This window comes from Ornithorhynchus anatinus, chromosome 13 (genome assembly GCF_004115215.2).
Source record: "Ornithorhynchus anatinus isolate Pmale09 chromosome 13, mOrnAna1.pri.v4, whole genome shotgun sequence".
In the NCBI taxonomy this organism is placed as follows: Eukaryota; Metazoa; Chordata; class Mammalia; order Monotremata; family Ornithorhynchidae; genus Ornithorhynchus; species Ornithorhynchus anatinus.
Window position 1 is genome coordinate 3,619,297 of NC_041740.1, and position 25,875 is coordinate 3,645,171.

Below are 25,875 nucleotides of genomic sequence, written 5' to 3' on the forward strand. Positions count from 1 at the left end.
CTGTCCGCGGGCCCGTTCGTTCATTAGAATCGCCAGTGGCCACCAGCACCGAGCTACAGTCACGATGCCTTCAGCTTCGGGTTCCCCTTTTACCTCCTCTGGGAAAAGCTAGAGCAGAAATGTCCGACCTCACCTCTTCTCACACTTTCAGGGATTGAGTCAAAAGAAAAACGAGTCTATTTTTAACTGAAATCGACACTGTTCTATTTAATGCCACTTCTAGTCGAGGGCTCTCTAGCAGGTTTAGATATGCTGACGGATTTTTTTCTTTAACGTAGCGTCGAAACCAGTACACTTCTAAAGATGCGCGGTCACGGTGGGAGTGGAAGTGCACCCTCCTTCCCCCGGCGGCGTAGCCGAAAACATAACACCCCGCATCCTCCTCGGTGCGGTATTAGAGTCATTAGGAGCCTCTTGGGCCGACGTGCTTGATCTGCCCCCGTTTTTCTTTAAATCCAACACGAGGGGCAGAAGGTAGCAGAGGCGACAGACAGGTTTCCCCCACCCCGGGATGAGCTGTGCCATTGGGAGCAAGGGGTTTGACCTCTATGAGCCTCTGTCCCCTGCTGCCAGAGGGAGAGCGTCGGTTCCGGTGGGTGGGCACGGGGCTACCCTGGGATCACCGTCTTTGCTCCCCACCGGGATGGGAAGTTCTTTTAAAAAACGTTGCAATAAATGCAATACCCATCAGCGAATGTTTCCCGTCTTTATAGCGCGCGGGGCTGCAACGAGGGTCCTCTCTCTGGGGTTGAGCACCCATTGGAGCCTGGTGGACGCACTGATCTTTGATCCCACCCCAGAAACAGGGCCAGCACCATTTGGATGGGCACCTTTACTCCCCTCGGGCCCGTCTGCCGGGGAGGGGGCGGGACGGGTCTGGCACAGACTCTCCCATCAATCCCCGAGGGCGAGCACCTTACCCCCATCTGGACCCCGGGAAGGAGCACCGTCAGGGCAGCCGTGTGCATCGGGCCTGGGCCCGCAGCAACGAGCCCCAATCCGAGGAGAGTAGAGGTGGGAGATGCTTTGGCACGGTGGGATCCAGACCTGCTTTTCCTTGGAAGCTTTTCCCGTGCCTGTGTCGGAGCGGGCGGCACAGCCGTGCCCCCCGGCTGTCCAGCAGAGGGCGCCGCCCCCAGCTTGGTCAGCCTGGCCCGGCCGTCCGCTGCACGTTCCTTCACCCTGCAGCCTCGGTGTCCCCCATTCGCACCGCCGGTCACCCCGTCTCTTCCCTGGAGACGGGCCCGCCGGGCAACGTGATGGAGGGAGGGCAGCCCCCTCGCTTCACCCTCTCGACGGGGCCAACCCCAGTGGCTGCGGAACATCTCTGGGCACCCCCCAAACACCAGTCTCTCCACCCCGGCCCGGCTACCCGGTGGGCATCGGGGCGATGGGGGGTCGGGCGTTAGGGAGGGGTTCTAAAAAACTATTTAGAAATACCAACGTCTGCAACAAACCTGGAAACCCAGGGCTTGGCCCAAGGCTGTGAGTTGGGGGGCGGGCCTGAAGCCGACAGAGCCGGACTCCGCATCTCTTGGCCCGCGTCCGCCATCGGTTCCGTCCGCCCGCCCGTCCCCACCGGTCACGCGGGTTCGCCGGCCCGGCCCGCGGGGCTCGGGGCCAGGCAGCCGACCCTGTTGCGGAAGAGACGGGGGAGGCCACGTCTCGGGGAGCCCCGGTCCCTCGGCTCGCAGACCCCGCGGATGTCCCAGCTGCGCAGCGTGCCGTCGTGGGAGGCCGTATATAGGACGCCGTTGTGAATCTGGAACGCAGGGCCCGCCCTTTCACTCCCTGCCCCGGCCCTCCCGGAGGCAGGGAGGCACCGAAGGAGGGAGGACGCCGGGCCCAATACCCCAGGGAGCCCAGGGAGGTCTCAGCCCCCCAGGCCAGGTCTTATCTGGCCAGCGGAGGATGAAAGAGTGTCCTGATCGCCCCGGGAGTTCCACAGGTCTCGGCCCCCCAGGCCAGGCTTACCTGGATGCAGTTGATGATGAACAAGTGTCCCCGGAAGGCCCTCCGCAGAGCCCCGGACTCCGTGCTGAAGGCCCTGGCGCAAGCGTCCCCGCTCCCTGTGAACACTGGAGGTCAAAACAGTGGTTCAGGGCCAGCGAGGGGGGCAGCCTGGAGCTGCTGGGGGCGGCTGGGGCTCTGGTCCCACCCCCTGGCTGGGCCTCACACTTCTTCCCCCTGACCCTCCACCCCCCGCCACACATACACACAGATGCAGGGAGTGAGGAGAGGGCCACAAGAAGATGGGCAGGCGGGTGGACAGATGAGGAAGTGGGTAAGCAGGGAAGCTCAAAATCTCCAAAACAAAGGAGTCCAAGTTGCCCTCTGGGTCTGCCACACCTAAAGGGTCCCTAACCCTCGCCCCTCCACCCCATCGGCCCCTGGTGCCACAACTTTCCTTTCTGGAGGATGTCAGGATGTGGGGATTGGCTTTTTGACTTTCAAGCAATGTCAAACGGAAAGAGAAAAATCCACTCCCCGTGGCGAGGCAGCACGCAGAACATTCCCACACACGTGTGTGCACACAGGACCCAAAACACACAGAGACACACATACACAACGCGCTGACCAACTGGCACTCTGAAAAACAGAATTATTTCCCATTTCCATTTCAGTGCATTGGGTGACCACAGCCGTTTGACATCTGTAAACCCATCAATGGGCAGGGATAGTCTCTATCTGTTGCCGAATTGTACATTCCAAGTGCTTAGTACAGTGCTCTGCATATAGTAAGCGCTCAATAAATACTATTGAATGAATGAATGTCCTAATCACCGGGGAAGCTTGGGGGCCAGGGAGGAGAGAGCGAGAGAGACGGGACGGAGCGTTCACTTACGTGTGCCAGCGTGGCACTTGAGAGCGCTGACACTGTGCTTGTGGGCCCTGTAGGTGCGGATGCCCTCGCCGGTGTCCGCCTGCCAGCACCTCACCGTCCGGTCAGTGCTTCCCGAGAACAAGAGCCCGTTCTCCAGCTAGAGGTGAGGGAGGAAGCAGAGAGGAGAGAGGAGGAGGAAGAGAAGGGAGGAGAAAGAGGATCGGCCGGCTCCAATTCCTGGCTGAGCCCCCTTCCAGGAAGTGTGACTGTTGCCCCGTCCAAAGGAGAACGAGGCCGCCACTCCTGCCCATCACCTGTCAATCTGAGGAGGATGGAGGATTGGGGGTGGGAGGGAGGGAGATGGATGCAACCCCCTGCGGCCCATGGGACAACCCCCCACTCCCTCCTGTCTCCTCTGAGAGAACGGGGGGATGGGGGCTGGCCTGGACCGGTGCCAGAGTCCGGCAGGACAGGGCAGAACCAGGCTGGAGAATCCGACCCGACTGGGTTACTTGTTCATCTTTGGCAGGTGCAGCCCCGACCCCCACGGAGCAGATCCCCATTGCTGGCATCAGGTATCGATTGAGCACCTCTGGTGCCAGTCCCCGGGGTAGGCGGGAGACAATCAGGTCGGGCACAGCCCCGTCCCACATGAGGGTTCCCAGTCTAAGGGCGGGGGGGGACTCTTCTCATTTTACGGATGAGGAAACGGAGGCCCAGAGAGGTGAAGTAACTTGCCCGAGGTCACCCAGCGGGCTAGAGGCAGCGCCCGAATTTGAACCCGAGTTCCCAGCTCCCAGCTCCGAACTCTCCGCCAGGCCACGGCCGTGCCCGTCTCCGGCCCGCAGAGGAAAGTGGTCCCCTTCTCCCGCCCCGCACTGTGGTCCCCTCCCCATCCTCCTGGGGAGGAGCCGAGCCACCCTCTGACCTCCAGGCAGATGACGGCGCCCCGGTGGTCTCGGAGCACTCTGAGCATCTGGCCGGTGGTCAGGCTCCAGGCGCGGACGGTGGCGTCCGTGCTGCCGGTGAACAGCTCCCCGCGGGCCGCGTCCAGCAGCAGGCACAGCACCGCCCCGGTGTGACCCCGCAGGGTCCGCAGACAGCAGCCGCTGGACACGCCCCACACCTTGGCCGTACAGTCCGAGCTGCCCGTCACCAGGAGGCCCCGGTCCGGCCCCTCCCCGGGCCCCGCGGCCGCGACCTCCCTGGGGGGGCAGTGAGCCAGGGTGAGGATGCAGTTGTGATGGCCCCAGAACTCCTGGACCTGCCGCTCCCCGTCCACGCTCCAGCAGCGCGCTGTCCGGTCGTAGGAGCCGCTGAACAGGAAGTCTTCGGCCACTAGGATCCTGTGGGTGACAAGTACTGTGTCCGGACAGGCGGGGCCAGCTAATCCAGAGCCTCCCGCCACCTCTTCCTCCCCGAGCCGGGCATCCCGGGGTAGGCGCGAGATAATCAGGTCGGGTGCCGCCCTGTCCCACGTGGGGTTCCCAGAGTAGCAGGGGTAGGGGCGGGTATCTTCTTCGCCTTTTACAGGTGAGGAAAAGGAGGTCCAGAGAAGTTAAGCATCTTGCCCGAGGTCATCCAGCAGGCCAGAGGCAGCGCCAGGATTAGAACCCGAGTCCCTGACTCCCAGCTCCGTACTCTTTCCGCTTGGTCTTGCCGGTACCCCCATGGCCCGTGTGCTCCCCTGCTCTGTGTGCCCCTGGCGGGCCGGGCCAACTCTTTTCCTCCCAATGCTGGGCGGTGGGGAGAGAAGTGGCCAATTTGGGGAAAACGTCTTGGTTGGAAGGGAGTGTGGCCATTACACGACCGCAAATGAGTAGCCCCCGGGGCCCATTCTGGAAGCGGGGGGCCGACGGAGGGTTCTTTGATGGGCTACCGAGTCAACTTCTGGGGCCTCTGGATACCGACAACCCTCGACGACGATCCCTCCCCACCAACGTGGATGTTCTGGATCTCTGCGGCCGGTCATCGGGCCCGGGCTCGGTGGACAGAGCACTGGACAGAGCACTGGTGGCTCTGGGAAAAGCTCTGCACCAGGCCACAAGCACTACACTCAATTCCTCCATTCAGGTTCTCAGTCCTGCTGTATCAGGACTGAGAGTCATACGTGTTTCCCCAAGGGAAGCTCCGTCGTCGACTCTAGATTTTTCTTTTATGGTCTTTGTTGAGCGCTTATTATGTACCAGGCACTGTACTCAGTGCTGGTGTAGCTTCAGGTTAATCAGTCAATGTCCTACGGGATTAGAACGCAGATCCCTCTGGCTCCCTAAATTAAGTAGTCATTTTGCTTTCTGAATACAAATCAGTGGTATTTACTGAACGCTTGCTATGTGAAGAGCACTGTACTAAGCATGTGGGAGAGGACAGTATAACAGAGTTGGTACCTTGTTCTCAGGCTCAATCTCTTCCTCATTTTCCCCCTCAGTGGGGAGCAGTTTGTCCCTGGATGTAGGAGACGTTTGGTTTTTCTCCTGGAATCTGGGCCTGTAGCCGGGTTTTCAGAGTCCAACTTTCATTCAATAGTATTTCATTCAATAGTATTTATTGAGCGCTTACTATGTGCAGAGCACTGTACTAAGCACTTGGGATGAACAAGTCGGCAACAGATAGAGACAGTCCCTGCCGTTTGACGGGCTTACAGTCTAAAAGCAATGACTGATATACACGCTCTAACCCTAGTGTTGACCTGATACTCATTCATCGTATCTTCCTTGGGAAGCAGTGTGGCCCAGTGGAAAGAGTACGGACCCGGGAGTCAGAGGAGCTGGGTTCTAATCCCTGCTCCGTCACTTGTCTGCTGTGTGACCCTGGGTAAGTCACTTCACTTCTGGGGACCTCAGTTACCTCATCTGCAAAAATGAGGATTAAGACTGTTAGCCCCACGTGGTACTTGGTTAGCTATTATCTACCCCGGTACTTAGAGCAGTGCCTAGCACATAGTGAGCACTTAAATACCATTGAAAATAAAATTTAAAAAATTATTGATTGTCTCAGGAATTCTGCCCCACCACCCCCCAAGCAGGAGTGCTGGGATCTTCATTCCCACCCACTGCCCAGTCTGGAATACAGCCTTGTTGCCAGATTAACCCAGTCTGTCCGTGAGGCACGTGAGACCAAAAGGCACAAGTCCCCCCCAATTCACTAGCCCCTGCGGTTGCAAGGACGGCACCGGCCGACCCCCAGACCACGGAGGCCAATCCTCACCTATTCACGATGGACGTGTGCCCTCTGTAGATGGCCAAGCACTCCCCGGTCAGCACGTCCCACTTGCGAATGGTGTGGTCGGCACTGCAGGTGTAGGCCGCCTCGTTCTCAAGATGGCAGAAGGTGATGTAACTCTCGTGACCTGGGCCGGCGGCGGGGCAGAGCAGGTGAGAGGGTGCTTTGCACACAGTAAGCGCTCAATAAATACTTCTGATGAGGATGTTGAGAAGGAAAATGCAGCATGGCCAAGTGGACAGAGCATGGGCTGGACCTGGGTTCTAATCTCAACTCTGCCACTTGCCTGTTGGGTGATCCTGGGCAAGTCACTTTACTTTCCTGGACCTGGACATCAGTAAAATAGGGATCTTATGGCCTCTGAACCCCATGTGGGGCAGGGACTGTTTGCCCTGATTCTCTTGCATCTACCCCAGTGCTTAGTTCAGTGCTTGGCACATGATAACAGCTTTACAAATACCACAATGATTAAAAGTGAGACAGTGACACCCTGTTGTTTTTCTAGGTGGGGGAAGGGGTGAGGAAGAGGGGGAGGAAGGCAGGGTGAAGGGAGAGGTGGGAAGGGAAGGAGGAAAACCTTAAGGAAGGAAGAAATGAAAGAGAAATATTTTGGAGCCAGATTTTGAGCACTTATTAAATGAGGACGAACCTGGTAGGTTGGGTAAGGCCAAGTCAGAGCACTAATAATAATAATAGTAATCAGAGAAGCAGCGTGGCGCAGTGGAAAGAGCACGGGCTTTGGAGTCAGGGCTCATGAGTTCGAATCCCAGCTCTGCCACTTGTCAGCTGTGTGACTGTGGGCAAGTCACTTAACTTCTCGGTGCCTCAGTTCCCTCATCTGTAAAATGGGGATTAAGACTGTGAGCCCCACGTGGGACAACCTGATTCCCCTGTGTCTACCCCAGCGCTTAGAACAGTGCTCTGCACATAGTAAGCGCTTAACAAATACCAACATTATTATTATTATTATTATGTTTGTTTAGCAGTTACTATATGCTAAGCACTATCCTAAGCACTACAAGTTGATCCCCTTGAACAGTCCCTGTCGCTTATGGGACTCACAGTTTAAGTAGGAAGGAGACCAGATATTGAATCCCCACTTCTCGGATGAAGAAACTAAGGCAGAGTGAAGTGAAGTGACTCACCCAAATTCGCACAGCTGGGATTAGAACCCCGGTTCTCTGACTTCCAGGCTCGTGTTCTTTCCACTTAGGCCCCGCTTGCTTGCCTGCTATTAGTCAGGAAACCCCCTCCGATCTAGATCCCCCACCATCCCTCCTCAGAAAAACTCGCAGCATGTTTTTGCAGGTTCTCCAGGACCCTGAAAGAAAATCCTCCAGATGGAATTCCAGGGCTGCTCTGGCCAGGAAAGAGCGAAAACCAACTAGAAAACCACACTGTGGAGATTACCTCAACCTCTAGATTCGACTCCCCTTAAAGCACGCAGGGGATTTGAGCGCTGGCTGGCTAATAGCACTCTGGATTAAACTGTGACAGAATGTGGTTGAGCTATCACCCCTGCATTTTTTCCCTAAAGATCAGCTCGATTAGGGCATTGGAAAAACGCAATTACTGGATTATTAGAAAAGTGAAATTAGTTTAGATCATTATAAGGCAGTGATCAGGACATCGACTGCTGAAAGAAAGTGAACTATGGATTCCTTTGCATTAAACCAGGGATTTCACTCTTCACTACCCCGGGCAACTGCAGATTGCTTTGAGATCGTCAAGACTGGTTCTGCAGCTGGATTCCACCCGACACCTCCCCCTCCCCCTCTCCCCCACAGCCACTCTGGGGGTCCTGGGATGCCAAGGAAGGCACTGGGAGGAAGCGGAGAAATGCAAGGAACGCAGGGTGAAATAGAGGTGAGCCGATGGAAAGCTGTCGGAAGAGTCAGTTGGTCAGTCAGTCGATCGCATTTATTGAGCACTTACCTTGTTCAGAGCACTGTACTAAGTACTTGGGAAGGTCCAATGTAATAATCAACAGAAACGGTCCCTTCCCACGAGTTTACAGTTTAGAGAGGGAGAGCTCGTGACTCAGTGGCCGCCCGAAGGCTGGCGACTTCTCCCTCCCGACTGTGGCTCTCCCCCCACCATCCCCAGGTGTCCACTGACACTTTGGCCTAGTCATTCAAGTTGTAGGTGGCCCCCAATTCCCACCCGCTGGCCTGGTACCCTGGGGCTGATGGTCCGGACCACTGTGGCACAGGCAAAAGTGGAGCCAGGCTGACTCGAAGCCATGGGAAGCTCATAGTGGGATGCACAGCCAATGGTCACTATAATAATAATAATAATAATAATAATGATAATAATAATGGTATTCGTTAAGCACTTACTATGTGCCAACCACTGTTCTAAGCACTGGGGTGTTGGATTGGACACAGTCTCTATCCCCATTTTGCAGATATCTGAACATCCCCCGGAAGAACCCCAGCATCCGGGCATTCCAGGCCCCGCTTTTGTGCACCCGGGAGAAACGAGCCCTGCACCCCTCGGGGTTTTGTGGTACCGGACTGGTCCTTGGGCCCCCAACATACTCATCCAAGCATTTAGTACAGTGCTCTGAATGGAGTAAGTGCTTGGTAAATACTATAGATTGATTAGGTGCCAGTTTAGAGAGGAGGATTTTGCAGTTACTCTTTATCAAGCCCAACAGATTCCTCTCCCGCCCCCCTCAGCAAAATTCGAGGGGCTCTTCCCTTTGCTTGTCCAAAATGGCTGAGTCCCATTGCTGTGCACCCTCAGAGCGCTGCTGTGTCCCACCCCAGAAGGGGCTGCATTTCCTCAGTCAGGAAGAGTTTGAGTCTCCTCTCTTCTAGATCGTGAGCCCGGTGTGGGCAGGGCTTGTCTCTATTGCTGAATTGTACTTTCCAAGTGCTTGGTACAGTGCTCGGCACACAGTAAGTGCTCAATAAATACGAATGAATGAATGAAAGCACACTGGGGAGAGTGAGCCAAAGGCCGGGGATATCAAGCAGCAGCATGGTCTTAACGAAAGAGCAAGAGCCTGGTAGTCGGGGGACCTGGATTCTAATCCCAACTCTGCCAGCTGTCTGCTTTGCAACCTTGGGCAAATCGTTTAACTCATTTTTTTATGGTATTTGTTAAACACTTACTATGTGTCAGGCACATAACTAAGTGCATGCTAGCTAATCAGGTTGAACACGGTCCATGTCTCACATGGGGCTCAGAGCCATCATCCCCATTTTACAGATGAGGGAACTGAAGCACAGAAAAGCGAAGTGACTTTTTTGGGGGGGGAGGGGTGATATTTGTTAAGCTTTATGTGCCAGGCACTGTACTAAGCGCTGGGGTAGATAAGCTAATTGGGATGGACACAGTCCCTGTCCCGCATGGGGCTCACAGCCTTAATCCCCATTTTACAGATGAGGTAACTGGGGCACAGAGAAGTTAAGTGACATGCACAAGGTCCCACAACAAGCAAGTCCTGGAGGCAGGATTAGAACCCAGGTCTTCCGACTCTGACTCCATCCCCCTAGAAGCAGTGTGGCTTAGTGGATACAGCCCTGGCCTGGGAGTCAGAAAGGCCTGGGTTCTAATGCCGACCCCGCCGCACATCTGCTGCATGATCTTGGGCAAGTTGCTTAACTTCTCTATGCCTCGGTGATTTCATCTGTAAAATGGGGATGCAAAGTGTGAGCCCCATGTGGGGCAGTCACTGGGTCCAACCTGATTAGATTGTTTCTAGTGCTTGGCATATAGTAAGCGCTTAACAAACACCATACAAAAGGGGGAATCTCCGGCTCGGGCAGAGGCCGGTGGGGATGGCAGGGTGAGTGGAAGTGGCGGGCGGAGGTCAAAGCCCGGTCTTGACCTGGAAGCTGGAACCCGGGACCGGGGGAGGGGAGAGACCGGGGTCCCCGCCGGGTCCCTCCCCCCATCCTCCTATTCTCCTGCCCCCGCCCCCCGGACCCCCCGGGCCCCCTACCTCGGAAGTGTCCCCGGCACCTTCCGTCCGCGGTGCCCCACAGTCGGGCAGTGCCATCCTCGCTCCCCGTCAGCAGGTGCTGCCCGTCCGGGCTCAGGCTCAGCCAGTTGATGCCCCCGTGGTGGTCGGCACAGACCCTCAGGGCGGAGCGGCCGCTGCCCATGCTGCCGGCCGGCGCCTGGTCCCGGGGAGAGGGGGCTGGGGGCGAGGGCACACACACAGACGGGGAGGGCGCACACAGAGGAGGCGGGCACACACACGGGAGGGCACACACCCTGGAGGAGGGCACACACACGGAGGGGGAGGGCACACACAGAGGAGGAGGGCACACACAGAGAAGGAGGGCACACACCCAGAGGAGGAGGGCACACACCCAGAGGAGGTGGGCACACACCCAGAGGAGGTGGGCACACACAGAGAAGGAGGGCACACACAGAGAAGGAGGGCACACACAGAGAAGGAGGGCACACACCCGGGAGGGAGGCTGGCTCAGGGGCTCGACCCCCACTCTGAGGGTGCCCTGAATGGGCAGCGGGCCTGACCCTCCACCCTGGCGCTCGGCCCGGGCTGCCCGTCCCTCCCTGGGGGGTCCTACCGGGGGGAACGGGGGAGGCGGAGCCGAGATGATGGGAAAGCGGCCCCCACGGCCCCGGGGACCTCCAGAAGCCGGGCCGGCCCTCCCCACCTCCGCCAAGGACGGTAGCAAGTCCAGGTCCGGACCCCCATCCCTGGCTTGGAAAAAGTGTCTGTCGTCGGGGCCTCGGCCGTCCCTGTCCGTCCTGTCCTGTCCTACCTCCCTCGACTCGGAGCGGAGCCCGACGACAAAGCCCCCCTCCAGTGTGTGTGTCCGGGGCGGCCCCCGGCCCCTCCTCTCCCCGGGGGCGGGAGCTGGGAGGAGGTGGGAAGGTTTTCCTCCTCCAGCCCCGCCCAGGCCACGGGGGGCTGGGGAGGGGGCTGGGGAGGGGGCTGGGGAGGGGGCTGGGGAGAGCTCTGGGAGCTGGTCCTCGGCAGCGCGAAAATGGCTTTGGTGGGGGGCAGAGCGGGGTGTGGGGGGGGGGTTGGGGGCCGGAGGGGGTCCCGGGCTGCAGGCGGGGACGGGCCAGTCCTCAATGGGGCTCCAGAGAGAAGCCCAAAGGGATCCAAGGCCCAGAGCCGCCCCCCTCCCCTGCGGAGCCCCTCCACCCCGGGCCCGGGACGGGGCGGCAGGAGATGGGGAGGGGGCTGGAGGCTGGCAGCTCCTCCCCTCGCCCCAGCCGAGCTCCGCCAGTCATCGCGGAGGTCTGGGGGTGGCCCATGGGAGGGGAGGGGAGGGGAGGGGAGGGGAGGGGAGGGGAGGGGGGTTGATCCCCCTCCCCCGCCCCTTCTCCCCTTTCTTTCTCTTTGATAATGTTGGTATTTGCTAAGCGCTTTTACTATGTGCCGAGCACTGTTCTCAGCGCTGGGGTAGATACGAGGTTATCGGGTTGTCCCCACGTAAGGCTCACGGTCTTAATTCCCATTTTCCAGATGAGGCGACTGAGGCTCAGATAAGCCAATTTAAAGAGCCCGCACCTCGAGCCCCCTGCCCCCAGCCCTTCTCTTCCTGGGACCCTCCGACTCCACCTCCTTCTCCCTCCCCTCCCTTCTCCCACAGCCCCTCTTCTAATAATAATTATTATTATAGTGTTTCTTAAACGCTTACTAAGTACCGAGCACCGTTTTAAGCGCTGGGGGACATCCAAGGTAATCAGGTTGTCCCAGTGGGGTTCACAGTCTTAATCTCCATTTTACAGACGAGGCAGCTGAGGCACAGAGAAGTTAAGTGACTTCCCCAAAGTCACACAGCAGACAAGCGGTGGAGCCGGAATTAGAACCCACGACCTCTGCCTCCCAAGCCTGTGCTCTTTCCCCTAAGCCACGCTGCTTCTCTCTTCTCCTTCTCCCTCTCCTCCCTTCTCCTACAGAGCTCTTTCCCCCTCCTCACTTCTCCCCCTTCAGTGTTCCTCCCCCTCCTCTTTCCCCCGTGCATCTCCCCTCCTCCTCCCCCCCCCCCCACCTCCCTGCATCCCATCTGCCCCGCTTGCCCCCCTGGGAATGCCAAGCCCCACTCCCCGGGCTTGGGAATAAGTTCTAATTCCCGACTCCGCCACTCGTCTGCCGTGTGACTTTGGGCAAGTCACTTAACTGCTCTGGGCCTCAGTTACCTCATCTGTAAAAAGGGGGATTGAGACTGTGAGCCCCACGTGGGACAACCTGACTACCTTGTATCTACCCCAGCACTTAAAACAGTGCTCGGCACATAGTGAGCGCTTAACAAATACCATCATCATCATCATCACTCCCGGCCGGGTGATGCTTGTTTCTCACTGAAGCCGCAGTTCGGGTTGCTCTGTCCAACTGCGGCAGCTGGACTCCGGCCACAAGTCACTTAATTTCTCTGTGCCTCAGTTTTCTCATCAATACAGTGGGGATTCAATCCCTGTTCCCCTTCCCCTGAAGACTGTGCGCTCCATGAGGGACATGTGGAACAGGGACTGAGCTTGACCTGATTCTCTCGTGTCTCCCCCAGCGCTGAGCAGAGGGCTCGGCACCTAGCCAGCACTTAATAAAATCCAGTTACAATTATTCCTAGCCTCACCTCTGTACCTCTGGGGCTGCCTTCGGATCCCGTAAAATAAGCCAAGCAATCAAGGTCTGCCAAGTCAGCGGAACGGTGGCCCCAAAGGAGACACTTCTCCCCCAGGAGTGACCGCAGCCTCTCTGCCCATCTCACCGTCCAGTCCGACCGGTATTAGGACATCAGGAGAGCGGGTGTTTGTTCCTGCCGGCGGGCAAGGGTGATCCTAGGAAGGACAGAGAGAAGGACCGCCCCACCCACCCCCGCCAAACCCAGGAAGACCCCCACCCCCCGCCTCCACACACACAGCCCACAGACAAGCAAATCTCCTGTGACATGGCGGTGGTGGCAGCAGCAGCTGCTGAGTCTTGGCCTCCGCAGGGCTGAAAACTGGTGCACTTCCAAGGCCCGGCGACGCTAAAGGGACTCCGGCAGCCTCTGGCCAGGGCAGGGGTCACCCTCCCCTGGCTGGGAGCTCCGGGCAGGCCCGAGTCTGGGCCGTGTCCTCTGGAGACCGGGCTGCCTCCCCCCTGCCCTCTCGGGCCCTCCCCAATCGTGATCAGAGGCAGGCGGGGTCAAACGGCCTGGAGACCATCCCCCCTCCTGGAATTTCCTCTTTACCTCCCCAAAGGCCCTTCCTGGCAACTCCAGAGAAACGCCAAGGATTTTCCTCATTCTTCCCTCCCGGAAAGAGTGATTGCTGCTTCTTAGCCAGCCCCCCTCTGTCTCCCAGCCTCCCACCCCCTCCGCCTTCCTCGTTCTTAGTAACCACCCCCACTGGCCGATGGTCTCGGCCCTCCTCGCCCCAGGGACCCAACCGGAATTCCTTGCAATTCACCCAGGGTAAGTGGGCGAGGGGCTATTGGCATGACTCACCCAGGTCCGTTTACAATTCTTGGGCCAAAATCTCTGCCCGCAGGCTGCTGGAGCCCCTGGGACCATGCGTGGACCCGGGAAGGTCATATGGTCCAACCTCTGCCTCGGGGAGTGAGCTCCTCATGATGTAGCCTTCCTTCCCTCTGGACCATAAGCTTCTTGTGGGCAGGGAATGTGTCTCCCCACTCTGTTATATTGTCCTGTCCCAAACACTGAGTATAGTGCTCTGCGCACTATAAGAGCTCTATAGATACGGCTGATTTCCCCACCAAGTCTTTTACATTGGGGTCTCCCAAGTGCTTAGTAGAGTGCTCTGTACTCAGTGAGTGTTCAATAAGTATGATTGTTCATTGATTGCCCTTCATTTTCCCATGCCTGTGATTCATTGGCTGAAAGCCCATAAGCATTAATCAGACACAGGGGTCAATCAATTCATCATTGGTACTTCTTGAGCGCTTCCTGTGTGCAGAGCACTGTGCTAAGTGTTTGGGCTAGGCAATAATCACCATCATCATAATCATAATGGTATTTGTTAAGCACTTACTACGTGCCAGGCACTATACTAAGCGCTGATACATACATAAGTAGTCCCACGTTATTTTGCCCACAACGAGTTTACAGTCTAGACGCCCAAGTCTTACCTCCCCAGAGCAGGATCATGGTGGACCAGAAGTTGATTCTCAGACTCAAACTGAGCAGGGAGACTGAGGCAGGCAGCAGGGTGGCAGTGGGCATGCCCTTCAGTGATTGGCCCAAGGGTGGGAGGGGGCACTTCCTTCCTTAAAACCCTCCTCCTCCTTCCTCTTTCACACTGTGAGCCTCACCAGGGAGAGGCCATATTTTTCCCCCAGTGAGCACGGTGCTCTGAACAGAGTAAGTGTTTAATAAAAACTATTGCTCCTATTACTTCCACTTACCTATTTCTCGGGCAACATCGGGATTGTTCAAGTGTCTTCCTGGCGCATTTCACCTTTCCTTTGAAAGAAGGATCGGAATTCCCTCCTCTACGTGGCCATGTGTCCTTTCTCTTCTTCTACCTGTAAACTAATAACAATACTTTTACAAATAATTTATAATATGATGGCATTTGTTAAGTGCTTACTCTGGCTCAGGCACTGTTCTAATCAGGCTGGACACAGTTCCTGTCCCACATGAAGCTCACAGTCTTCACCATTTTACAGATAAGAGAACTGAGGCACAGAGAAGTGACTTGTCCTAGGTCACACAGCAGACAAGTGGCAGAGCTGGGATTAGAACACAGGTCCTTCCAGCTCCCTGCCTGGGCTCTATTCACTGAGCCACACGGCTTCTCTGCTTTAGTATTCATCACGTACCATGGGCCAAAAGCCGTGTTTAGCGCTGGGGGAGATGCAAGGCAAACAGTTGGACCCAATCTCCATCCCACCTGGGACTCACCACTTAAGAGGGAAGGAGAACAAGCATCTTATCCTCATTTTACAGATGAGGAAGCTGAGGTACAGAGATGTTCAGTGATTTTCTTAAGGTTACACAGCAGGCAGGTAGCAGAACCAGGATTAGAGCTCAGGTCTCGACTCCCCAGCTCCATGCTCTTTCCACTATTCCCCTTGCTGCCTTCCACTCTATTTCGTGTCTCTTTCCTCTCAGATTCCAAGTGCTTAGTACAGCGCTCTGCAGACAGTAAGCGCTCAAAAAATACAAGTGAATGAATTCTAAGTTTCCCAAAGACAAGGTTCAAGTCCTCTAGAGCACTCTGCAAGAGAAGGCACTCAATACATACAAGCGACGGACAGATTGGGCTTCCTCGCTCCCTGTTAGACTATCTTTGGTGCTCAGCGGGGACGACCCAGGATTTCGAATGCATCCATTTCTCACTGGGGGATTTTCCTGTCCCAACTTAGTCAGCAAGGCAAGCTGGGAGGAACCCCATGGTGCTTTTGGGAGAGATGACCCCTTGACCGGCCCACCACCATCTGTTTCCATTTATTCCAGAGGTTTTTTTTCCAGCTGCTCACTGCAAAGGCACCGTCACTCACTGACTGTGGACTTTGGCTCTCACTCCAATCCCCCGTCACGGTTATTAATCCTTGAATACTTAGCTTAGCATCATTCCACACGGAATCGGGGCCAGGCCCTCCACTGCCTTGATCCCCCGATAAAAGGCTGAGGGGAGTTGGAAAACCCCCCTTGATCCCTCCCGATAAAAAGGCTGAAAAGGAGTTGGAAAAACCCCCTTTGCTTCAGCCAATTGGAATGCAGGGGGCCCTCATTCAAGTCTGACCTCCAATTGTCACACAACCGGCAAGCCGTCTGATCTCCCATTCGGGCCAGCCCCCACCACCCCACATTTTAAAAAACAGTACTTGTTAAGTGCTTACTATGTGCCAGGCACTGTACTAAGCACCGGGGTAGATACAAGGTAATCAGGTTGGACACAGTCCATGACTCACATGGGGCTCACGGTCTTTCATCGCCACTTTTCCAGATGAGGGAACTGAGGCACAGAGAAGTGAAATGACTTGACCAAGCTGCTGCAGCAGAAAAGAGGTGGGGCCTGGATTAGAACCCAAATCTTCTGACTCCCAGGCCTTGCTCTATCCACTTGGCCAAACTGCTTCCAGCAGCATTCCAGCAATGCAAGAACATGAAGGCTTATGCAAGATACGTCACTCGTGGTCAGCCTTCTCTCTCGCCACTTGCCCCTGTAAACTTCACTCTGGAGTCAGTATTAGACCTTCAATCAGTGGTATTTGGTGAATGCTTATTGTATACACATTAGCATTAAGTGCTTGGGAGAATAAAAATAATAATAATCATGACATTCGTTAAGCGCCTTCTATGTGTCAAGCACTGTATTAAGAGCTAGGGTAGATAGTAAGCAATGAACAAGAACCATACAAGATATTCGGGTTGGATACAGTCCCTGTCCCATATGGGGCCCACAGGATTTAACCCCCATTTTACGGATGAGGGAACTGAGGCACAAAGCAATTAAGTGACCTGCCCAAGATCACACAGCAGGCAAGTGGCAGAGTCAAAATTAGAACCCGGGTCTTCTGAGTCCCAGGCTTGGGCTCATCCCACTAGGCCCACTGCTTCCCATGGTTTAAAAACATTGGAACTGGGTAACTGGAACTTTCTTCCAGGGACTTCCTCTTCTCAGGATTTGGAAGCAGCGGCTCTGGTTCGACAGCACCCTCGGGTTAAGTGAAAGTTGGATTCGAAGCGGTGAATTCCGAGGCCCTCAGGGCCAGCTGGAGGGAACCTCAGCCACCACCCTGGCTGGCTCTGGAGTTGCCTTAGGAGTTGAGCTGAGTTCCCTCAGCCTGGGGCCTGAAGGCTGGCCGAATCACAGAGTAAAAGCCCGGGGTGACTGAGGCTTCTCAGTTACTCAGACCAGAGACCTAGGGTGGGGGGACTGGGAGGTCTCGGAGAAAAAGATCGCGGGCTGAAAATACCTTTCCTGCCCTCCAACCCCCTCACACATCTTCTGAGTATATAGACCGGACGAGTCATTTTTCACCCCGGAGGGCTTTCCAATTAACTCTTCTCCTCCTCAGGCTCTATTACCATCCTGCCCCCCGCAAAATGGCCACTTCGGCCTTTCTATACCAGAAGAAGCATGTGTGGCCTAGCGGAAAGAGCCCGGGCCTGAGAGTCAGGAGCCCTAAACCCAGTCCCACCACTGCTTGGCAAATCCTTTCACTTCTCTGTGCCCCCGGTTACCTCATCTGTAAAATGAATTTAAGACTGTGAACTCCAAGTGGGACATACACTGTGTCCATCCTGTTTACCTTGTATTTACCCCAGTGCTTAGTACAGTGCCTGGCACAGTGTAAAAGCTTAACAAATACCATTAAAAAAACAAAAAAACAAACCAAAAAACCAGGAGCACTGTGGCTTAGTGAAAAAATGAACTAGAGAACTGGGTTCTCATTCCGACTCCACTGCTTACCTACTGTGTGACTTTGGGTAAGTCACTTCACTTCTCTGGGCCTTAGCTCTCTCATCTGTAAGATGGGGGTGAAATACTGTTTCTCTCTTCCCTTTAGACCATGAGCCCCATGTGGGACAGGACTGTGTCTGAGCTGATTATCTGGAATCTGCCCAAAGCTTACTACTTAGTAAGAACTTAACAATAATAATTATTACTATTATTATCATTAACAATGCACTTGTGAATTTCCAACCATTCAAAGCACTGGTGAATATAGGTTCACATCTCCCATCTTCTCAAGACTCTCCAGTGGTCGTCCATCCACCTCTGCATCAAACAGAAACTCGCCACCAAGGCCCTCAATCAGCTCTCTCCCTCCTACTTCACCTCACTCCTCTCCTAGAATGACCCAGGCCACATACTTTGCTTCTCTAACACCAACTACTCTCTGCACCATCATACCACCAGTCACTTGCCCGCATTCTCCTTTTGGCCTGAACTCCCTTCCCCTTTATATCTGACGTCCATTGCACTCTCCACCTTCAAAACCCTCCTGAAATCAAACCTCCTCCACAAGACCTTCTCTGCTTATGCCCTCATCTCCCCCCATTTGCCCTCCCTTTTGTGTCACTTCTCCTTATTCACCCTCCTTTCTGGGTTGCCTATACCCCTGTGCCTTTAACCTTTAAGCATTTTGATTACATCCCACTCCGAAGCACTTAGGTACCTAACCAGCTGTAATTTATTTTAATGTTCGTTTCACCTATAGTCTGTAAGCTCCCTGAGGGCTGGGATGCCTGTCTATTCTATTCTATTCCCCCAAGCATTTAGTACAGTGCTCTGTACACAGTAAGAACTCAATAAATATCACTGATTGATCTATACTCATGCATTAATTCACCCGTCCAAGGTCCCAGGGCAGGCAAGTGGCAGAGCTGGGATTAGAGTCCACAGGAGCGGCCCAGCCAATTGGAAAAAGCGTGGTCGGGGGTCGGAAGACCGGGGTTCCGATCCCGGTTCTGCCCTGGCCCCCAGTTGGACCAGGACCAGACTGGGCAAGCCTCAGGAACGCAGCAGGACCAACGGCCTGTTAATAGCTGGAACGTGGAAGCTGAGCTTCCGGACCCTGATCCTGACCCCTGGAGACTCCATAACTTTCTATCCAGGTTTGTCCGAGGACTGTGAGGGTCAAGTCTCCCAGGACAGCAGGATGGGGCGGTCTGAATCCCAGCAGTCTGGCCCTTAAGTGCGATCTGTAACCAACTTCCCGCTGACCCAGGACTCACCCTTAGCTTGGTCAAAACATCCCTCCAGGCGCCTCTGACCTCCTCCTCCTCCTCCCCATCCCACAGAAATGCAGCAAGGAGAAACATCTGGGGTATCAAAAGAACATTTTTGCTGTGGTCAGACGGGGCCTCAAAAGCCATGGCGTGACCATGTCAACACTTGAGGAAAAATGCATTGTCCTGCTGTCGCTGCTGCCCAACTGCAAAGGATGATGGGAGGTCAGGGGTGGAGCGGGGAAAAGAGAGAAAGGGAGAGAGGGAAGGAAAGTGGAGAGAGGGGAGGAGGGAGGGGAGATTGGAAGGGGAAGAGGAAGAGGGGCTGCATGTGCAGAAAATTCCGAGATAATTAGTTGGCTCTCAGCAGAATATTTGGATCATGTTTGGGTCCAAGATGAAGTATATTTCAATGCTGTGTCCCTCCACCCACCGACTTGCTGGACTCTATACAAACCCTCCTTCTGTCCCCTAAAAACTTAGAGTCCAGTGGAAGTTCATCTGCCTTTTCTTCCAGAGCAAATACTATTGTCAATTGGATTCCAAGATGGAGGTCAACTCAGTCCAACATGAATATTCATGAAAAATTAAGTGTTCAATAAATATGAGTGAATGAATGGACGAATGAATACTCAAGACTCTGACCTAAGCGGCTGGGGAGAACTTCAGTGAAACCATCAAAGCTCTTTTTTCCAGGGAGCTGTTAAGCCTTTGAGAAACAAAATTGAATGAAGGAATAATGAAAGAGAAGAATCTGTGGGGTTCTTGCAGCTGGACCCCATCCAGTAAACAAGCTTCATTTCTTATTTTCTCTAAAACAAATGAATCTTGGGGCAGGAAGCTTCCTGCTCTGAAACGACTAGAGTGAACTCTCAATGATCTGCACTAGAGGAGCTATGACCTGGGTAACACAAAGCAACAGATAAATGAAAATGGAAATGTGGTTGGGCCCCTCTGGGTAGTCCCTGTCTGGAAGGTAGAAGGGACTCAGCAGTACTGGAGAGCCATTTTAATAGATTCAGGGTGCCTGGTGTGGAAGGAGGAGGGGACTTTCGCTGGGGGGAGACCCTTAAAAATTAAATATATATATATATATGTATCTACCACAGATAATCCACCAAGTGGATATTCCGCAAACAGGATTTCAAGCTGGCCTTAGAATGAGCAGTCACTGTGTGGCTCCAAGGGTGTGTCAGAATCTGGAAAAGTCAAGATGAATATGAGAGCCAAGACTTCCTCGCTGGAGTAACACAGTGCACCCCACCTCCGGGGGTGGCGAGGGAGCCTCAGAGAGGACTGGACCTGTGCCCAGTGCCTGATGTGGGTGGTGCCCAGCCCCAGTGAGGGGGAGGGTGGAACCCATTTAACAGCTACCAAGCTGTCAACATGGCCACGCACCAACCCAGTTGATGAACCAGAGAGAGCTAGGGGGAAACAGCTATCCAGGGCGGGTGGAGAAACTGGATGGGGCTGGGCGGCAGGGGGGTCATTTCTGGACATATGGTGGACGTTTGGGGAGGAGTCAGGGATATGCTCTGGGAGTGGTGGTCCTCAAATGTCTGGTCAGATGGAAAACACATTGTCCATATGGAGGTAGAGCGCTGTCTGGTAGCAAGTTTGAGGGCTGGGACCTGCATTCGAATTTGTTCTGGGTCCAACTGGGGGCTGGAAGGAACTCTAACCTCACTTCCTATGGGGAAGAGGGTATGATGCTGTTGAGCCAGAGACTCCACAGGGAAAAAACAAACATGCACACGCACACGTTCTCTCTCTCTCTGCCCCCTCCCCACCAAGACCCTGATCCACCATAATGGGGGGAAGTACCATTGACCCCAGGGCCAAATGGTCTCTCCCAGACCCAGCCAATCACAGCTCAGGGTGACTGCTACCTGTGCAGGGCTCTGGTCGGACACCACCAATCAATGCTATTTACTGAGCGCTTACTGTGTACAGGGCACCATATTAATCGCTTGGGAGACTACAATATGATGGAGTTGCTATATACGTTCCTTGTCCACAAGTAGCTTTACAGTTCAGGAAGTTATCTGAAAACTGTGCCTACCTAGTTGCCCCATTAGATTGAGAAGCAGTGTGGCTTAGTGGAAAGAGCATGGGCTCTTTCTTGGGAGTCAAAGGTCATGGAATCTAATCCCGGCTCTGCCACTTGTCTGCTGTGTGACCTTGGGCAAGCCACTTAACTTCTCTGGGCCTCAGTTACTTCATCTGTAAAAGGGGGATTAAGACTGGGAGACCCATTTGGGACAACCTGCTTACCTTGATTCTAACCCAGTGCTTAGAACAGTGCTTGGCACATAGTAAGCGCTTAAATACCATAATTATTATTATTTTTGCAAGCCTTCGAGGGCAGGGAATGCCTGGTTTTCTTTCCTTCAAACCCTCCCAAGTGCTTTGAATAACACGCTGCTCTGCACTCAATAGAGCCTTAACAATACTGCTGATTGACTGACACAAAGACTGACTGGTTGGTCTCTGCAATATCTCCAGCCATGGGGAGACACCCGTGTTGGAGAGACACCTCCGATTGGGTTGGAACACACCAGAAAGGATTAAATCCAGCACTAGTGGAAGAGGAGAAAAAAAAAAATCAGGGAAAGCCTCTGATGGGAGTGGACGTGTTTATTCCCCAGAGGGGCGGCGGGGGCCTAGGTCAGAGGGAGTTGACCACCCAGCGGAGGGCCTGGATGCTGGCTTCATGGGCTAGCCACTGGTTCAGGCTGGGGTAGGGGCCTCTCTCCACCATGTACATATGCCTGCGATAGTTGGATTCCTCATACAGCACCCATCTGGAACAGAATGGGCGATGGGCAGGGTTGGGGAGGCCACAGCTTGGGGGTTCCCTTGGGCCCCTTACCCTGGGTGGACGCTGGTTCGGGCCAGCCCAATTTCCGGTCAGCCACTGTCTTCCTCCACCAGCAATCCCTGCTGTCCGTCCACCCATGGCCCTAAAGCTTTTCCTGCATCCTCCTAGTGACTTGCTGGGCTCCCCTTCCCATGGACGCGCTCCTTCCTTACTTCACTGCTCTCTCCCATGGGTTTAGCATGGTGTCCTGCACACAATAAGCACTCAATACTCGATTGATTGGCTCCTGGCCCAGGGTGGTCAGGGCCAGCTTTTGTAGTTTAGATGTCTCCCTTCTAGAGGAGGAGGGGACCACCTCTTCTTGGGAATAAATGAGCAGGAAGAAATGACAGCTTGCCAGAGTCATCACTTAAGGGGATGCAGGGGTTGAGGTTTCCAAAACCAGGTCGGGCAGATGGGGGGTGACGAGCAAGAAGCCAGAGTTTCAGAAGAGGGCTCAGGTTTACCATTCCTCTCCTTCCCCATTGCCAAGAAGCAGCAGTGCTGATTGGATCAGGGGAGGCCCAGCCCAGTCCAGTCCACTTAGTACGGTGCTCTGCACACAGTAAATATGATTGATTGACTGATTGAGGAGCGGAAGGAGAGAAGAGAAGTGGGGGAGTAGATAGAGAAGAGGAAGCGGGGAGGATGATGGCCCCATGGAGAGAATCTAAGCTGCCTGTGCCAGAGCTCAGTGCTCCACCTGGACCCAGGCCCAGCTTGAGGTTGAGTTCCTGCAGGAAACCCCCACAGCTGATTCCTGCACACCCCAGTGCCCTGTGTGTGGTGATGGCTGAGGGGGCGGGGGTTCCATCCCTGCCAGCCAGGCCTGGTGGGCTGGGGAGAGGCAGGCATGTCTGAGGAGGGGAGGCTGGGCAGGGTTGTGGAGAAAGACTTCCCCAACTCTGCGAGGCGGGGCTGAACAGCAGGGAGACATAGTTCCAATGAGGGGAGGGAAAGGGAGAGGAGGTGGGGGAGGAGGGTCGGGGAGGGAGATGATGGCGGGGGGGGGGGGAAGAGGGAGGAGGGTTCTCACTTTAACCCCCCCAGACCCTCGGACTGCCAGAAGCCACCACTTTGCAGCTGGAGGGAGTGGGGGGGTACATCTGATCTAACACAAGCCCCAACGTGCAGCCCCTACCCCCCATCCGAGAGCTGAAGATTCTCTTCCCTCAGGGATGCTGTGTGGGCCTTTCCCTGACTCCTGCTTTGGGGAGGAGGGGTTCACTACTCTGACTTGACAGTAAATAACATTGCTGGGGTATGCGTGTCCCCCTCCCCTCCACCCCAGCACTCACGCTCCGTCCCCGTACACTTAGATGGCCTGGATGCAGGTCTTGGTCCAGCCGCGGCCCTGGAGGAGGAGGCAGTCCTCGGTGAACTCCAGGCTCTGGCCCATGAAGTTGCAGCCCTCAAAGATCTCCAGGCAGTAGTGGTCGCTGTGCTGATGGGCAGAGGGCACCAGGAGAGAAAGAGAGGGTAGGGCCAGAACAAAGTTTCTAAGGCTAAGCCGGGCTTTAAAGGCCCAAGAGAGACAGATCCCACTTCCCCTCCAAAACTCACTCTCACCTTTAACTCCCTTCTTGGGTCCCTCACCCTCCACCCTTGCCGATTTTGAAAGCTGACAGGGAGCAGGAGATAGGCCCTGGCACAAAACAGCCTGACAGGAAAGGGAAAAACCCAGAGTTCTGAGGATTCCTTTTACTTTTTGCCTAGTAGGCAGAGAAGCATCTGTCCTGGTGAAAAGAGACCGGGCCTGGAAGTCAGGCAACCTGGGTTCAAACTCTGGTTCCACCCCTTGCCTGCTCTCTGACCCGGGGCAAGTCACTTAATTCCTCTGTGCCTCCGTTTCCTCATCTGTAAAATGGGGATTCAGTGCCTGTTCTCCCCCGATCTCGGACTGTGAGCCCTATGTGAGATGTATTGTGTCCAACCTAATCAAATTATATCTCCTGAAGCTCTGGGCTCATAGAAAGCACTGAACAAAAAACACAGTTATTAAGTAATAATATTATAGACTTGTTAATCACTTACTATGTGCTAAGCACTGCCCTAAGTGCCAGGGTAGATGCAACCTAATCAGGTTGAACTCAGTCCTTGTCCCAGATGGGGCTCACAGCCTTCATCTCTATTTGACAGATGAGATAACTGAGGCACAGAGAAGTGAAGGGAGTTGCCCATGGTCACACAGATGATGTGTGATGGGGCCAGGATGAGAACCCAGGTCCTTCTGATTCCCAGGCCTGGACTCTAACCAAGTCAAGCTGCTTCCAGTAACCAGCGACGGGTCCTGCCCCACCTCCCCCCAGGACGCCCACTCTTGGGGAGCTTCCAGAGGCCATTGGTTCCCCGGTGAGGGCATCTCTCAGGTGGGGGGGACAGTGTTGGCATCAACTCCTTCTGGAGACACCACCCGTCCTCCAGTCTCATGTGCACCTGGGACACAGCTGGGCCAGAAAATGTTTTCTGAAAAAACAGTGCTTGCAGGACCCCAGCCGTGTCTATTTTTCATATAAATAGCCTTCTGCGTGCTGTGGTGCCGAAATCTCAATCCCGCCCAGCATGGCGGCAGGACTGCTGAGATACTGGGAAGTCTTGGTGACCTTTGGGCTGGAGGAAACCCAGCGGCTGAGGCCCGGTCAGAGCCTAGTCCTGCCAAGGAGCCTGTTCGGGACTTCACGGCTTCATAACCTCCTGCTGAGCCCCCAATATTTTGTTTTTTTAGTATTTGTTAAGCATTTACTCTGTGCCAGGCACTGTACTAAGCACTGAGGTCGATACAAGATCATTGGGTCAGATACTATATTCCACATGGGGCCCACAGTCTTACTCCCCATTTTACTTACTAGGCATCTGAGGCAGAGAGGAAGTCAAGTGCCTTGCCCAAGGTCACTTGGCAGGCAATAATAAAAATAATAATTACAGTACTGGTTAAGCACTTACTATCTTCTAGGCACTGTTCTAAAAACTGGGGTAGATACAAGATTATCAGGTTGGACATAGTCCCTGTCCCTCATGGGACTCACAGTCTAAATGGGAGGGAATAGGATTTAATCCCCATTTTTCAGATGAAGAAACTGAGGCATAGAGAAGTTACAGTGTCTAGCATAGAGTCAGTGCTTAACAAATATCATCCAAAAAAAAAGAAAGTGACTTTCCCATCATCACACAGCATATAAACGTCAGAGATGGGATTCAAACTCAGGTCCTTCTGCCTCCCAGGTCCGGGATCTTTCCACTAGGCTGTGCTGCTTCTCTGAGCCTCTCAGCTCTCTAAAGCAGGCATTCCCCTGCGCCAGAAGTCCCACCCAGCCTGGGCCCTCACCATTTCCACGGGCCAGCAGGAGTCCATGTGGTCGTTGGGGCCGTTCCAGCAGGAGAAGTGGGGGCACTCTCCGCACTCCAGGACGAACTGCCGCCCCTGGGAGTCCGGGTGGTCGAAGCAGATCCAGGCACCACTCCCCACACCCATCCAATTGACCCGGTTCATGAAGCCCCAGTCCTGGAAATTGTCGCAGTCCCCTCCCACCTCCAGCTGCCGCCCTGTGAAATACTTGCCCTCGTAGAAGGTGATGTGTTGGGATGACGGACGATCACTCTTCCTGTCTTCAAAGCCTTATTGAAGGCACACCTCCTCTAAGAGGCCTTCCCTGACCAAACCCTCATTTCCTTTTCTCCCACTCCCTTCTGCGTTGCCCGAACTTGCTCCTTTTATTCATCCTCCCTCCCAGCCCCATTGCACTTACGTACGTATCTGTCATTTACCTAAGGAGTGGGGGTTGGGCAGGGGGAGGGGGGAGGGGGGAAAAGAGAGAGAGAGAGAGAGAGAAATAGAGACAGAGACAGAGAAATTTCTGAATCTGAAAACCCATAGGATTGCCCAGTTTACTCAAGGTTTGCTGTTCTGCAGTTCAGCAGGCCTCAGGGGCAATCAAATCAGCAATTGTGCCAGGCAGTGCTGAAAGGAAAAAAAAGAATTAATGAGAGAGCAATCACTCACCACTTCTACAACTAAATGGTATTTATTAAGCACTTACTATGTGCCAAGCAGTGTGCTAAGAGCTAGAATGGATACAATACAATCAGAGCAGAGCTGAGCTCTGTCCTACATGGAGTTCACAGTCTAAGCAAGAGGGAGATCAGGCACTGAATCCCCATTTTATAGATGAGGGAACTGAGGCACGGAGAGGTGAAGTGACTTACCCCAGGTCACACACTCTCAGGCCCGGTTTCTTTCCACTATGCCATGCTGCTTCCCAGGTTTTACCCTGAATGCCTAGAGCAGTGCCATCCTGAGGGTGAGGGGCTTTTTGGAGAGGTGGTTGGAGATTGGGGGAGGTGGAAGCTGG

The 25,875-nt window shown here is 54.6% G+C and overlaps 2 protein-coding genes across 2 annotated transcripts; both read right to left on the reverse strand.

Moving 5' to 3' along the window:
* Nucleotides 1-92: 92 nt before the first annotated feature.
* On the reverse strand, nt 93-10,252 carry WDR86 (WD repeat domain 86). The gene is made up of 6 exons (XM_029078456.2): nt 9,999-10,252; nt 6,032-6,173; nt 3,753-4,170; nt 2,846-2,981; nt 1,975-2,078; nt 93-1,762 (listed from the first exon to the last, which is right to left on the reverse strand). Exons 1-6 carry the CDS (start codon nt 10,159-10,161, stop codon nt 1,583-1,585), a joined length of 1,143 nt encoding a protein of 380 aa, XP_028934289.1. The 5' UTR covers nt 10,162-10,252; the 3' UTR covers nt 93-1,582.
* Nucleotides 10,253-21,334: 11,082 nt separating this feature from the next.
* CRYGN (crystallin gamma N) lies at nt 21,335-25,287 on the reverse strand. Its single transcript, XM_029078112.1, is given in 4 exon segments — nt 21,335-21,470; nt 22,825-22,970; nt 24,852-25,128; nt 25,277-25,287. Coding segments are annotated over 4 exon segments (570 nt in total).
* Between the last annotated feature and the right edge of the window lie 588 nt (nt 25,288-25,875).

Bases quoted from the DNA above. Each gene is read 5' to 3' on its own strand.
- WDR86 (XM_029078456.2), bottom strand. From the start codon at position 10,161: ATGGGCAGCGGCCGCTCCGCCCTGAGGGTCTGTGCCGACCACCACGGG. The intron at 4,171-6,031 runs GTGAGGATTGGC...TGTCACCCACAG, and splicing joins CACACGTCCATCGTGAATAG to GATCCTAGTGGCCGAAGACT. The intron at 2,982-3,752 runs GTCAGAGGGTGG...CCTCACCTCTAG, and splicing joins GCGCCGTCATCTGCCTGGAG to CTGGAGAACGGGCTCTTGTT.